This window comes from Zingiber officinale, chromosome 8B (genome assembly GCF_018446385.1).
Source record: "Zingiber officinale cultivar Zhangliang chromosome 8B, Zo_v1.1, whole genome shotgun sequence".
NCBI lineage: Eukaryota > Viridiplantae > Streptophyta > Magnoliopsida > Zingiberales > Zingiberaceae > Zingiber > Zingiber officinale.
In genome coordinates this window covers 43035910-43050978 of record NC_056001.1, presented here as the reverse complement: position 1 = coordinate 43050978, position 15069 = coordinate 43035910, and the positions used below count along the sequence as shown (strand labels likewise).

Below are 15069 nucleotides of genomic sequence, written 5' to 3'. Positions count from 1 at the left end.
TCGATTAAAATTAACTTTTCCTTAATATATATATATATATATATATATATATATATATATATATATATATATAATAGGGAGATTGTTAAATGGTTAGAATCGATTAAAATTAACTTTTCCTTAATATATATATATATGAGAGATATAATTCTTTCTAAGTATAATATATTTAAATTAAAATATAATAACATAATTATTTTTTATCTAACTAATCATTTATATATTTGATTTTAATTAAATAATACTGAATTTAGAAAGAATTATATTTCATTTTAAATTCTTTGTACATACAAATAATGAGGGATTATGGTCTAAAAATAATCATATAATTTCTCCTAAATACATTATAATTTAACTAGATCGAATATATCAATCTGTTGATCATGTAGAAAAAAGAGTCGGACTCAATTTGATAAAAAAATATTAAATTTTAATTTAAATATATTAAATTTAGGAGAAATTATATTTTATTTTAATTTTTTTTTATCTAAAAAAATAAAGATAATTAAATAATCGGTGTATATTAGAGAGCTAAAGTAAAAAAAAAATACATATAAGAAGTGAGAATATTTTTTTTTAACGTATGGATTGAGCAGAAAATTGAGTTTTTATGCCGAGTGTAAAAAATAGATAGATTTTAAAATCTAAATTAGGATGGGATTAATATTGTCATTTCAATTTTGAATTAAAAATTATCTAATATTTTATATCTTATGCTCAAAAATTCAAAAGTTGAATTTTAATATATATACACCTTAGTCAAAGATTCTCACGAGAAATTTAGTGATATATGACATAATTATACTTTAAAGTAATATCATTTTCACATGGACGAATACTAATCTAAATTTTAAATGATATCCAATCGATTTCAAATCCACGTGCCCTATAAATAAATAAACTCACTACAGTCAACACCCTGTACAACGTCCACCACGAGAAATTAATGCCAAAAGCAAATTGCTCATGTCCTCATTTGCCGCTCTAAATCCCAATATTTTATCCGAAAACACCTTCCATAATTAAATTTAAATATAAAAAAATTGCTGCAAGGGGTCCACGCGTCAGGAGCTGGAGTGTTGGGCAGCCGACAAAGACTCGTCCGTTGACCGTCATCTGATCTCACCACGTGGCCGAATCGCAGCCCTCCCAACTCCCGTGGAAAATTCAAACCCATCGTCTCTATAAATCCAAGCAACTCCACGGGCTCACTGTCTTCATTCATTTCTCAGCTGAGCAATCGACTGCATCGTCTGGCCGGAGGAAGCAGGTGACGCGCTTCTTGAGTCGATCGGTTGTCGTTCCCAGACAGAGAGGATGCCGGCGGCGGGGTTCTCGGTGTCGTCGGGGGCGGCAGCAGGGAGCCACTTCGAGGCCAAGATCACGCCCGTAGTCATCCTTTCTTGCGTCATGGCCGCCACCGGCGGCTTGATGTTTGGATACGACGTTGGAATTTCCGGTGAGAAATGAAAGCGCGTGTTAATTATGACAAGAAAATTTCAATGCAAAACTGTTGCTGAATAATTTGTCTTACAGGTGGAGTGACGTCGATGGACGACTTCCTGGAGAAGTTCTTCCCGGCGGTGTATCGTCGGAAGCACGAGACGACGGATAGCAACTACTGCAAGTACGACAACCAGGGCCTGCAGCTGTTCACTTCCTCTCTGTACCTGGCCGGGCTCACGGCCACCTTCTTCGCCTCCTACACGACGCGCAACTTTGGGCGCCGGCCGACCATGCTCATCGCCGGCTTCTTTTTCATCGTCGGCGTCGTCTTCAACGGGGCGGCGCAGGACTTGCCGATGCTGATCGTCGGTAGGATTCTGCTCGGCTGCGGCGTTGGCTTCGCCAACCAGGCCGTTCCTCTGTTTCTCTCAGAGATCGCACCCACCAGAATCCGCGGCGGCCTCAACATCTTGTTCCAGCTCAATATCACCATCGGAATCCTCTTCGCCAATCTCGTCAACTACGGAACCGACAAGTAAGCCACCGGCGGCCATCTTTCTCTCTCTCTCTCTCTTTCTGTCTGTCTCTCCGTGTGTGCAGCAGCTAACTAGATGCGTTGATCAGGATTCATCCGTGGGGATGGCGTCTGTCGTTATCGTTGGCGGGCATCCCGGCAGCGCTGCTGACGGTCGGCGCGCTGCTGGTGGTGGAGACGCCCAACAGCTTGATTGAGCGTGGGCGGCTGGAGGAAGGGAAGGCAGTGCTCCGGAAGATTCGCGGAACCAGCAACGTCGACCCGGAGTTCGAGGAGATCCTCGCGGCCAGCCGCGCCGCCAACCAGGTCAAGCACCCCTTCCGCAACCTCCTCCGACGCCGGAGCCGCCCGCAGCTCGTCATCGCCGTCCTCCTCCAGATATTCCAGCAGTTCACGGGGATCAACGCCATCATGTTCTACGCGCCGGTGCTGTTCAACACGCTGGGATTCAAGAGCGACGCGTCGCTGTACTCGGCGGTCATCACGGGGGCGGTCAACGTGCTGTCGACGGTGGTGTCCATCTACGCGGTGGACCGGGTGGGGCGGAGGGCGCTGCTGCTGGAGGCGGGCGCGCAGATGTTCGTCGCCCAGGTGGTGATCGCGGTGGTGCTTGGGCTGAAGGTGACGGACAGCTCCGACGAGCTCGGCCGCGGCTGGGCCATCTTCGTCGTCATCATGGTCTGCACCTTCGTCTCCTCCTTCGCATGGTCCTGGGGGCCCCTGGGCTGGCTCATCCCCAGCGAGACCTTCCCGCTGGAGACGCGGTCGGCGGGGCAGAGCGTCACCGTCTGCGTCAACCTCCTCTTCACCTTCGTCATCGCGCAGGCCTTCCTCTCCATGCTCTGCCACCTCAAGTACGGCATCTTCGCCTTCTTCTCCGCCTGGGTCCTCATCATGTCCATCTTCGTCCTCTTCTTCCTTCCCGAGACCAAGAACGTCCCCATCGAGGAGATGGCCGACCGCGTCTGGAAGCAGCACTGGTTTTGGAAACGCTTCATGGACGATGACGACGACGACGACGTCGGCGATCTCAAGAAGAATACTAACAACAATAAAGGAGCGGTTAATGGAGTGTAGAACAGCACATTTCAGCACATTAATCACGCTATTCATACACTATAAATCATGTTATTAAAGTGAAAATCATTGCTTTCTAATGCAATCATTAGCTAGACTCGGACTTGTATTTCAATTTTGGTGTTTTACCCATGGTCGTCAGTTCCAAATCTTGCTGTTTCTTGAGGTTTCTGACCATGAAAGTATGGAAAAGATTGAATTTTTAAGTAATGGAGATTGCAATAAATGGGGATCAACAGACCATTACCTCAGAGATGGTCGATGCTGAATTATGTTAAGGTTGGAAACCAGGGATCGATATTAGCTTATTCTCCAGCTATTCGAATGGTTCTTAGTTGAAGGAGATGACGAAAATTGCCTGAAAAAAGTAGCAAAAACACTAAATTATCTTCCGAAAAGATTGGCAAAGATAAAGTCAGACACTACATTTCGGTATGTTCTTGGATCCAAACAGTAATTGATTTCGAAAAGAATAAATAATGTAACCTGAACGTGGCTCTTGATTATTGCTGAACTGTCATGGTTGCTAAAAACAACTTCCGAAATGAGATTCCAAAATGTCGACACACTATACCAGCACCGTCGAGATCAAAGAGTTGGTTAGGACCCTAAAATTGCAACCATCACAAAAAGTGAGCAATAAAAAGAAATATAGCAATCAAAACAATAGCTATTTGATTATTATTCAGGCCTGAAACTACTAGGCAATGAACACACATCGACAGTTGAATAACACTAACCGACACTAGTAGTAACATTGTCAAGAAGCCATCAAAACCGCGAAAAAAGCCAGAGCTTAATTGGTTTCAAATAAGAGGAGAAAACGCTGTCTTCTGACAGAGCAGGATTAAGCTCTACCAATGTTTCTACTTTGTTTTCTGATGGGCGAGCTGCAATACTTTTCATGTGTCGGTACAGTTCTTATACTAAAACTCAGTTGCTTATATTCAACAGAGCCAACAAATAGGAAAGACAAATCACTAAAGTTAATTAACATGTATCAGGCAAGAATATTTAGTAGCAAAATCAAGACTTGTGAGGTTTTTTCTTGTTTTTCAATGGATGGAAAAACAAGGTGCATTCACTGTTCAAATTAAGATATATCTTTAAAATTAGACATCTTGGTGGAGAATCTTCGCAAGGAAGACACTGTAATGCTGTAAGTAAATTTTAGTTTCAGCATTAAGCCAACAGTATCGTGATGGTCAGAAATGAAAACATAAGCTTCATGATATACACCAAGTAAGAAAAAATATATATATTACAAAAAAGTCACCATCGTCATTGCCTATTGGATCCAAGGTGATCAAACAACTAAATATGAAGGTCGTTAAATTCCATTTTATTTGAGGTCTCAGCCAATAGAGAATATAGTTCCCTGGTTTGATCTGTTGGTTCAGCTTCGTGGACTGGAGAACTACTGTTAACATTTATTCCCATTCAGAGTTGGAATTATTAAAAACTCAAACATAGAGTGTTATTCAGCAACCAGAGACTCAAGACTACGATGCTATTTCCTTTTGACATGTAACTACATCTTTTAGAAGAGCCTTTACCCATGTGCATTATCCAAAGATTTCTTTGAGGTTTGGAATAATTATAAAACATATTCCAGTTCAATGGCGATACATCCCACGCTTCTATCAGAAACTTAAGGATTTCATAGTTAGATTTTTCTCAAATCTAGATGTTTTAATAGAAAATTAGCTAGGTCTATTTTTAAAAAAAAAAGAAATAAAACAAACTACATGTGAATTTCAAAATTTATATTTTCTGTTGAAATTTTTTTGCCCCACATTAATGTTTTGTCCAGAAAGTGGCATTTGAAGGGGGAAAAAAACTAGTTTGAGGTCCTGTTGGATCATTTTCAAATAAGGGACCTCATTATTGAAAACTAACAAGCTTTAAGTATATGTAATTTTCAAATAACATGTCCTTTTGGGATATTTTTCTGAAATTGAAGCTAGTAACCAGTAATTACAGAGTGACATGGAATCTGGCCAGTTATGATTATGAAGATTCAACAAAATCAGAAGGATGTTCGAGTATGCCATGTTTCATTAATTCATACCTAAACAAAGTTTTAAGCAAAGACATAACACTCCAGAGATAAAAAAAAAAAGGAAGGAAGTTCACCAAGTGCAATACCCATCCCCCAAAGAAAAACCTCTAGCTAAAAATGAGGTAGTATGCTGCTCATAGGAACTCTAACTTGAGAACCAGATAATGAGGGACGCATTGAAGCTCCAAAATCAGAAGTGTTTCAAGCCATGAATTAAGGACCATATTTAAACTGTATGGTGTCATATGGCGCACTTTTTAGATCAACTCGACCACACTGTGTAGCTTTGACTAGGTAGAAGGCGATGTGTTGGCCCAAATAGAGTACAATATGTGCAGGCCAGAACCTACAGAAAAATAACCACAAAACTAACAAGCTATCTTTTTGATTTGTGATAATGAAAACTATATTGACAGTATGAGATATTATCTTGAGCCATAGCGTGTGCATAATGAGAGAGCAGACTATACATTATTGCACCATAAGAAATGAGCCAGTGACACTGCAGTATGACAAGTGTTTGAGATTGCTCAACTTCACTGCTATCTCAAACTGAGATCAATAAAATCATATAGCTAAAAGCAAGTGAAACTCAATCTACTTATCAAACAAGTACAATATCATCCAAATGGAGACAGACCAACCGAGCTAGCCAAAGTTGAAGAAGAAGAGAAAAGGTAATCAACCCTAGTAACTTAAGCGCATTAACACAACTACGTATTATGATTAATTTATCCAATCACAAGTGTAAGCCTTACACTTTTATGAAAAAGTTAACACCTTCATTAGGATCCTTTTCCAAGGAACTAGAGAAACTTAAGAATGTTATCTCACTGGGACTCGTAAGTTAAGGATTGTTGTCCAACACATGTTACATCTCCATTTCTCACAGATCCACTCAACAAAACAAGAAAAAGCCCAGATATGAAACTTTTTAAAGATCTTTTTACACTTACTATTGTCAACCTAGGCTGACGACCTTTTCTTCTCATGCAAATAGAATATTTCAATCCTCTAATACATTTAATTGGGAGCAAAAGACACGCTAGATACGGTACAGGCCTACTAGCGATATGCTTTTGGAGAATTTTACATATCATGGAGATTGGAGTGTTACTCCAAGCCAAGAAATCAAAAGACAAGATACAAATACAATCTGAAGAAACCCCCTAAAAAGATTTTAAAAAACCAACCATAAGCGAGGAATAATTGAATCGAACTAGAAGAAAAAAACATTCTCCTCATTAAACATCGGATCAAAACGGGCCAACTAACCTGAGATCACCGGCGTCCGATCTACAGCCAGATCTTGACAACCCGCGGACGCCTCCCCTCACTCCGTTTTCTATGGAAGAATCAGATCCGAGAAGCCCGCGTCGATCTCAACTCTCAAGCGAGCTCCTCCATCGAGCGTCGGAATGGGATCCAAAGCGCCGGAAAAGGGTGAAGGAATTCGAAAGAATCAAACGTTCTTACAGTTTTTAATTATCGTCCACAACCGAAAAACAATTTATAAAAAACACCCTTCATTTCCAGAAATTATTTCATCCGAGTACAAAAACAAAGGCAACAAATGGACTTTTTATCCGAGTTTCAACCTGTTTACTTGTGGTGAGAGGGGAGCAATGGAGAAGACAAGAGAGGAAAGAAAATATTGTTGATTAGCAGCTAATTTCATTTGTTTCAGATATAAATAAATGCTTTTGCAAGGGCTAGTTGCCCTGCAACATCTTCTTCTAGCAAATGTAACTAGACCACATACAAAAATCACTGGTTTATCCTCCGGCTGAAGCTCTATACAAGGAAGAACAGGGTTTGGGAGGATTTTGGCTTCTAGGTTTTAAGAACTGGAGTTTTGCAGACAGGGCAAGCATTTTTAAGCAGAAGCCATTGCTTAATACAATGCATATGGTAACTATGGCCACACTCCAGCCTTCCTGTCTCGCGACTCATTCTGTATTCTTCCTGTATCGCAAAGAGAATGTAGTATCTAAAATCAGCAATGGGCTTACAAAACAGAACTTCAGTTGAAAAGAGTACGACCACCTACTTGACAAATGCTGCACTTTGATTCTACTTCAGTCGAGTGATGCCATACCGAAGAATCGAAGGCTGAATCCTTGCCTTTCTTGAGACTGCGTAGAATCTCCTCCTCCCTCAGTCCAGTGCTCACATGGCCGATTTTGTCACCCAGCTCAAGAAGTTCCTGTATGGGAGAAGGAACCAAGATTTTATAACTAGTGCTAGAAGCAGGAAAATCAATCTCGAAACAAAATTAAGCACCTCGTATGACATATCGTCGACATCCAGCCGCCAATCGCGAAATCTGTCGTGCATTTCCATTCCTCCGCCTAGCAAAACCCTGGTATGGAACATCATGATCTGCAGATTTGAGAAAAATATGAATTGAATCCACTTAAATTTCTCTCTTATTCCATTTCAATCCCTCAAGTAAACATAACCCAAAAATATCATTAAGGCCTTTAATAACTTAATTATTAAAATAAGATCAATGATATTGCTTTGCATAGAGCTTAATGGAAAGATAACATTCCTATAATCAACTCCTAGTAGTTGGGACAACCCAACATACAAACTGGAATTCATAATTCGAGATGATTATATGTCCTTTTCTTCAATAAACAATGTCTGAATAGTTAGATGAGTTAAATCTATTAGAGTGGAAGGTGTAAGACACAAGGAGACGAGAGAAAAAAATAGTCATTATCTAAAGTATAACTTAATTAAAATGTTATTAGTGATATTGATTGGCATAGGGCTCAATGAAGAGATAAAGTTCATGCAACTATGCAACCGACTCCAAATAGTTGAGACAATAAGTTTGACGATAACAGTAAACCACAACAAAGTAGAACCGAAATGGCTAGGTAGTAGTATCTACTGCCAGCAATATTTATGCCAACTCACAAATTTAAGATTCGAGTTCAACTTATCTTAGATTATAGGAACAGAAGTAGACATGATCAGATGAAATTGGCAAACTGAAGGAGCTATTGAAACAAGTTCAAACTGACCCGAAGAAGGCACTAAAAGTCGGTTTACATCTTAGGGTGAACCGACAACGGAGAGCAAAGAGACGAGATACTATTGTGAAACTCAAAATGCAAATTGTCCAGACACAAACTAGTGTCATTAGGTGAAAAACTAAGCTACACTAGAAGCCGGAACATGACTCCCAAAAACTTTATTAAACTATAAAATGATAGCAACCACTGAAGGCGACAAACAAATGAAGATGAAAAAGACAATATCATCTGTGCTTGGTCAGGTGAGTCTCCTAGCATTTACTTGGGGTTACGAGTCACGAATAAACACTAATTTAATTGGTAAATTGACTCGATTCAAATCATTTTTAATTAGGTTAAACAACATTTTCTCTGGCCTTCTACTCCTCATGTCTTCAACTCTAACTGATCAGAATTATCAAACTATATAATTCAACAGTCATCTTTGAACATACTCACTAACCAAGAAAATCAAGAATGTTAAACTAGCAGTGATGCCTTCTACACACCAAAAGAAGAACTAAATTCAATAATCCTCATCTCAAACATATGATTGGAACAATATTGCAGAAGAAATGACTGGTTTTTGGATTATCCCCGCTAAGCAATTGAATGAAAAAGGCAATAAATGGAGAAAAGTAATTAATTGTTCGATCGAAAGACAGACAGAATCACCTCCTCAAGTCCATCTGGAGTTCGATAATGCCCTCGGAAGTGGCGCAGGGGCCTTGATCGCAGAAGTTCAGGTGCAAAGAATGATGTGTCATTATTTGAGGGAGAATCCATGGAGGATGAGATTTGTTCTTGGTGGCTGACCCTTCTGGGAACGTAAGCTCGCTGTGATCGACAATCAACAAAACTCGAGAGATTAAGCTGAACTAAACATATCTAAGATCCTTCTTTTAGCCATAACAAACGAAAGATCGGAGGTTTCATTTAGGAGTAAGAACAAGATAAACTAAAATCAAGAAGAACAAAAATCGAGAAAAAATATGAAGAAAGGAGAAGAATCGTTGTTAGCTTCCATGAATCCATGTATAAGCTTCTGGATCCGAAGTTCAATACTCTTCGAGAATCAGAAAAAGGCATGAACTAGAGAAAATCAATCGGGAGAACGCTCCAAAGCGGCATACCTCTCTATTAATCCGCTCGTTTGACTCCGGTTTTCCTCTTCCAACCATCGGCTGGTGAGCTACCACGCAGTCCACTGACGCCTCCGCGGCGAACGGTATCCCAGGGGTGCACCAAACGTCGCCTCCGACCTGGCACTTCCTGTCCTTATTTTTCCGCCGCTGCTGCCGCGGCTGCCTCCCTTGCCAATCCGCCGACGACCTCACGGCGGCGGCGGCCGGAGAATAAGCTCGCGATGCCGACTCCGACGCACATCCAAGCCCGCGGAAGGCTGACGCCACAATCCCTCTCTTCATTCTCGGCGGCGACTGCGGCGGAACGCGAGTCGCGCCGATCAAGGGGTTGCGTTCGGCGGCGGCGGCCGCCGCGGCGTAGGTCTCGGACGAGGACGAGGGGTTGAAGAGCAACCGGCGGAGGCTGAAGCCAACGTACGACGACGTGATGCCGTCGGCGGACGCCATGGATGGAGATTGGGAGGAGGAACCGAAGCGTTCGGCAGCCGAAAAGAATCAACTTTTTGAGTGAAAGGAGAAGCACCGACTCAGTGTAAGCTAACGGAGGAAGAGAAAAAATTTAATTAATTATTTATTACCTTTTTACTTTTAAAATTTTTAAGATCAAGGTTAAAGATGTCCTAGTAATATTATATTTTATGAGTTAATTATATTTTTATCATTTATTTTTATATTTAATTTTAAAAATGATATGTAATTCATTTTTATTAATAAAACTTAATTATTTGTTTAACTAAATTAATTTTCAAACAAGATAAATTCACATTAGATTCTGCACGTCAGATTTACCGAAAAGTTAATAATTGGATTATACACTAATCCTTAATTAATGGCCTATAATTAATGCACAACAAAAGCCTATAATTAAGTGCATATAATTAACATGAATGCTGTTGCTGGTGGTTCATCAATTCCTCTCTGTCCTATGGCACGTGCCTTATTATCAGTGTTTGCCTCTCACTTCTTTCCTTAATCATAATTTATTATCTTCATTAATGTATGTTTCACCTAAATTAACTCTTAATTAATACTAATTATCAATGACAATACCATCAAGATTCATGCTGAGGATTAAAAAAGACCCTCTCATGCATTCGCTATCTGTAGTTCCCTGATTTATCTCTTCTATATTGACCGTGAGACCGATCGATGAGAGCGCTCAGGGTGAACATTTTACCTTTTGCACAATGCTTTGTTGAATTTTTGTCCCGCGCGATGAGTACTTGCATGATAAGAAGTTCTATTGAAATCAAGAAATATAGACGTGCTTGTCATTCACACCATAATAGATGTAGTTTTTCAAAAAAAAAAAATTTGCTAGTGGGGAAAGACTAGGTTAAGAGACATAGGGCTGAAGAGAGTAAAAAAGGATCTTTTATGTATAATCTTGTATAATTTGTCCCCAGGGCGTAGCACAGCTGAGGGCGCATGGTTTCGTGGTCAAAAGGTCCAGGGTTCGATCCTCGGGGTGTCATTGCCTAGGGGTTAACGTCCCGGCTATGCGCTTTCAGCTGTGTACCTGTATTTACCTCCCTCCATAACCGTGGGACCGGATCTAGGGGGCGATGTGGTGGTTCCACATTTTTTTTTGTATAATTTTGAATGTTATCAATTCGCTAGGTAGATCAAATAATACAATGTAAGTAAAAGTTTCTAGATTTATGGAGATATAGAACATCATATAAAGTCTTTGTAGTACTACTACATGATAGGAGTTCAAATCTTTTATCCCCAAACTTCTCTGTCCCGGTGTCCCACACAGGTAACGACAAAAATGAATAGTGTTTCCCGTGAGAAACACGTGACACTACAATGGCAAAAGAAATCATATCCCTCGTCGAACCCCTTATGCTCCCGAAATTTCTCTCCGAACCGTTTGTGCCCTAAACCTTTCTCCGAGCTGCAGCCTTCTCCTTCACACTTTCAATGGTCACTAGCAATGCCATTAACGTCCCCTTCCGAAGTCACCGACAACACCATTGACATCCCCTTCCGAAGTCGCCAGCAGGGCCATTGACGTCACCTTCCGAAGTCGACAATGTCCCCTCTTGAAGGTATCCAGGAGCTCCAGCTCCGTCTCCGCCTTTCCTCGATGAAGATCTTGCAGATCGCGTCCCCATCCCGTGGAATCTTCGGTCGAATTGTTCACATCGCTTTCGGTGGAATCTCCGGATCTTTGGTCTTTCAGGTATGATGGTTCTAGCAAAAAATGAAACAACTTGAAAAAAGTTCTCTCTGAACATGTCTATGCCCTAAACCTTTCTCCGGGTTGTAGCTCCATCTCTGCCTGCAAATCGCCTCCCACCCTTCCTCGATGAAAATCCTGTTGATCACATCCATGCCCTAAACTGAAGTCGACAGCACCATCTCCTTCCACTCCTGAAGTCAACGGTGGCCGACAGCTCCTTCTCTGTCCCCTCCGGAACTCCAGCTTGGTCCTTTCTTCCTCCCCCTCTACCTTTCTTCCTCCCCTCTCTCCTTCTCTTGGTTGTGCCCTTGGCTAGCCATCCTTGGTCGGAGATGGAAGGGTGAATCAGAGAACTGGAATCAACATTTAATTGTGTTACTTGGAGATGAGTATTGTGAGTGTTTCTTGGTCCTGACTCCTACAATATAACTAACCATGTATTTTAGATGATAGTATTGTGATGTTTGATGATAAATCAACAATTGTCAATTTGCACTTTGACTTTGTGCCAATATAAAGTGAGATTTATTCCATTACAACCAATTATATAATTATATTTTAGCTTCAAATGGAGAACATGTTGATGCATAAGCATAAATTTGAAAAAACAACTACCTAAAGAAAGAATCTTCCCTTTTGATGCATTTTGTAAACATTTAACTAAGAGAACACTAGCAATTGAAGGGACCTAATTTGTATAACATGCTTCTTATCATAATGAGGCACATCATTATAAGTTTCACATAAATTAGATGATACTTTTTCCTTTACCTTTGAAGATTCAATTTGTCTAATTTGGGACTCTGTTGGGTTCTCCTAATTAATTTTAATTTTGTTGAATTTTACTTTTTAGGTTATTATCGAATGGCATCATCAAGTAACAGTAACATCAACCATATCAAATTTAAAAATGTATGATGCAGGGACTGCAGACTAAAAGCATTGATGTTAGTTTCTAGATCGATCAAAATCCCAGGAAGACTATATTATGGATGTAAGCAGGATGGATGGTTAAAGTGAGTGAGCTCTGATACTAGACTAAATGAAGACACCAGTGATATACATTTTAGTATGTTGCCAAGAGTAGAGCCGAGAGTAGGAAGTGAATACATTGTTTATCCTACACATAATATGAGAAATTGGAATGTATCACTTATCGTCTGAATATTAGTGATAGTTGACTTATTTCTTTTGGTTGTATACTTGTTTTGTTTGTTAGTTGGTCTGGTTTAGTAGTGATAGTGTTGTAATGTGATAAAGAAATATAATTATGGATGATGTCGACATTTCATTTTTTTTCTTTTATTTATAGATGGATATTAGTTATGTATTCTTCAGTTAGCTTCCTATGTCAGCAAATGATGTTATGATGTTATCTTTGTTTATCCATGTTTAAACCATCTTTAGCATGTATTGCTTGGATTTCTTTCCACTTTGAATCGTTTACTTTGTGAGGCTTGTTAATGTTAATGTATATGCTACTACATCTGCTTTAAGTACTTGCATTACCACTTGTACTAGCTTTGCATATATTATTGTTACCATTGACTTTCACAGAAACTCTGTGATTATCCGTGTTGTGCTACTCTAATATTTCCTTCATATCTTCTCCAGTTTCTTTCAAGTTTGGAGTCTTTTTCAACTGTGACAATTCTATGGTTGATCCTTGTCTACTTAATCGTTTTGTAGAACTAAAGGATGGATCCTATTCTCTAGCGCATGGAAGTTTAGAGATGTTTATACAAATTTGATCAACAAAAGGGTCATTATGGCCCTTTTTAGACACTCAAAGACCATAATATCTCCATCTGTTGGAGTACATCACTGAACTATTTCCTTCGATATGATTGATATGTTAGGTTCTTGTTTGCAATGTTGTTGAGAAGCTAATTCAAAAGTATATCTGCATGGTAATGGAACTAAAATCATCATAATTTTTATTTTGGAAAATAATGATACATGCTAATAAGTTACCTTTGCCAAATTTATTACCAAATACAATCCTCAAATGAAACAGTCTAGACAAGAGAAAAAAATTGAACTAAATCTTTGGTTTAAGAAGAGATGGCACATCGAACAAATATAGAGAAGCATGATTCAATCTCAACCAATTGTGGGCTCATAGTTCACAAAATAACAAGAAAAACATACAACATTTAAACCACATTATTTTCTAAAGAAATTACAATACTAATCAGGATAGCATTAAAAAGTAAAAACGTATATTCTAGAAATATCAATTTAGTTACTAGAACACAGTTTTACAGGTAACATATAAGTACCAAAACCCAGTTTTACAGGTAATATATAACATTTCTTGGATAGCATTAGAATAGAGAAAGGAGACATCAATCACTCTTTGTTGCACAAGAATAACCCTCCTCCGGCCTGTGATGTGCAAGAATAAGATATTCTCAATTAAGAAATAATTATCTTTGTATACTTCAATTCATGCTAATATAACATAATAGAAACATATACATATATTGACATCAATCACTCTTTGTTGATAACATAATAGAAACATATACATATATTAACATCAATCACTCTTTATTGATATGCATTCCATTGTAGCAACATCCACACAATTGATGTCCCTGAAGAGAAAAAAAGAGACAGAAAGTCATGTAAGCCAACATATATGGTTCAGAATCAATAGAACAACTTCAAAATGTGCATATCATTACAAGCCATTCAAAAGAAGATAAGGAGAAGGAAGAGCATAAGCATTGCCAGATATCAAGAGCAATAGCATAGCCAAATCATTGATACTTAAATAATTAGATATTCATTAGAAGAGTTAGTTTTTTACCATCATTCCTGATTGTTTGTCTGAAAATAACTAATATTAGAGTGAACATGAGATAGTTGTGTTGACAAAAGTGATTAAAATTGAGTTTCGGCCATACTCAAAACTTCAACATTGGGCATGTTGGATATACTTTCATAATGCTCTTCTCTAGTTTGTTATACAAAAATAAAATAAAATGATTTAATTCTATATGCTTTCTTAAATGTAACGACAACAAATAAACAACACTTTTATAAGAATGAGGGTAAAACCTTAACAATTGTTGAAGTTTGGTTGTTTTTCCTTGCTGCATTCCTTTTCTTTGAAATCTTATCTAAGTCACTTTTCAATCTCTTATTTGAAATTGTTTTCTTCTTTGTTTTAATTCCTTTGACTCCAAGAGAGTTTCCTTCGACAATTTCAAACTCTCTTTCAATAACGTGTTAGACAGTTGGTTCATTAACTTGTAACCTCTCATTCACCATCTGAAACATACTCAATAAACCATCTTTAACGACCTTGTAAATGTAAGTACCTCGGGATAATTTTGATGTGGTCAATCAAGTTCAGTTAGGTCTTGTTATGTTTGATCCTTGTGTTTAAGTGTGCAGGAACTTATGAACACAAGAAGTCGAGCAAAAGACATAGCTAGCGGGAATGATGACACAGGAAGGGAGTCGACGGACTTGGTGCATCCGAAAGACGAGATGCTACGGAAGAGTACACCGGCGGATGAGAAGAAAGTGTGCGGTGGTCCGAGGGAGGAGGAGTCAAGGAGGAAGTTTGCTCGAGGAGA

At 39.1% G+C, this 15069-nt stretch overlaps 2 protein-coding genes and 1 long non-coding RNA gene across 3 annotated transcripts; 1 reads left to right on the top strand and 2 right to left on the bottom strand.

The window, feature by feature from the left end:
- Window positions 1-1208: 1208 nt before the first annotated feature.
- Window positions 1209-3173, top strand: LOC122013443 (sugar transport protein MST4). The gene is made up of 3 exons (XM_042569731.1): window positions 1209-1459; window positions 1537-1981; window positions 2071-3173. The coding sequence occupies exons 1-3, from the start codon at window positions 1318-1320 to the stop codon at window positions 3056-3058; spliced, it is 1575 nt and encodes a 524-aa protein (XP_042425665.1). The 5' UTR covers window positions 1209-1317; the 3' UTR covers window positions 3059-3173.
- LOC122013444 lies at window positions 2884-6580 on the bottom strand. The gene is made up of 4 exons (XR_006120581.1): window positions 6396-6580; window positions 3545-3666; window positions 3306-3416; window positions 2884-3023 (listed from the first exon to the last, which is right to left on the bottom strand). It is a non-coding gene; the product is annotated as an uncharacterized LOC122013444 (long non-coding RNA).
- A 49-nt stretch (window positions 6581-6629) lies between these two features.
- Window positions 6630-9819, bottom strand: LOC122014262 (probable E3 ubiquitin-protein ligase HIP1). Its single transcript, XM_042570437.1, has 5 exons — window positions 9280-9819; window positions 8822-8983; window positions 7404-7502; window positions 7171-7326; window positions 6630-7085 (listed from the first exon to the last, which is right to left on the bottom strand). Exons 1-5 carry the CDS (start codon window positions 9736-9738, stop codon window positions 6954-6956), a joined length of 1008 nt encoding a protein of 335 aa, XP_042426371.1. The 5' UTR covers window positions 9739-9819; the 3' UTR covers window positions 6630-6953.
- Between the last annotated feature and the right edge of the window lie 5250 nt (window positions 9820-15069).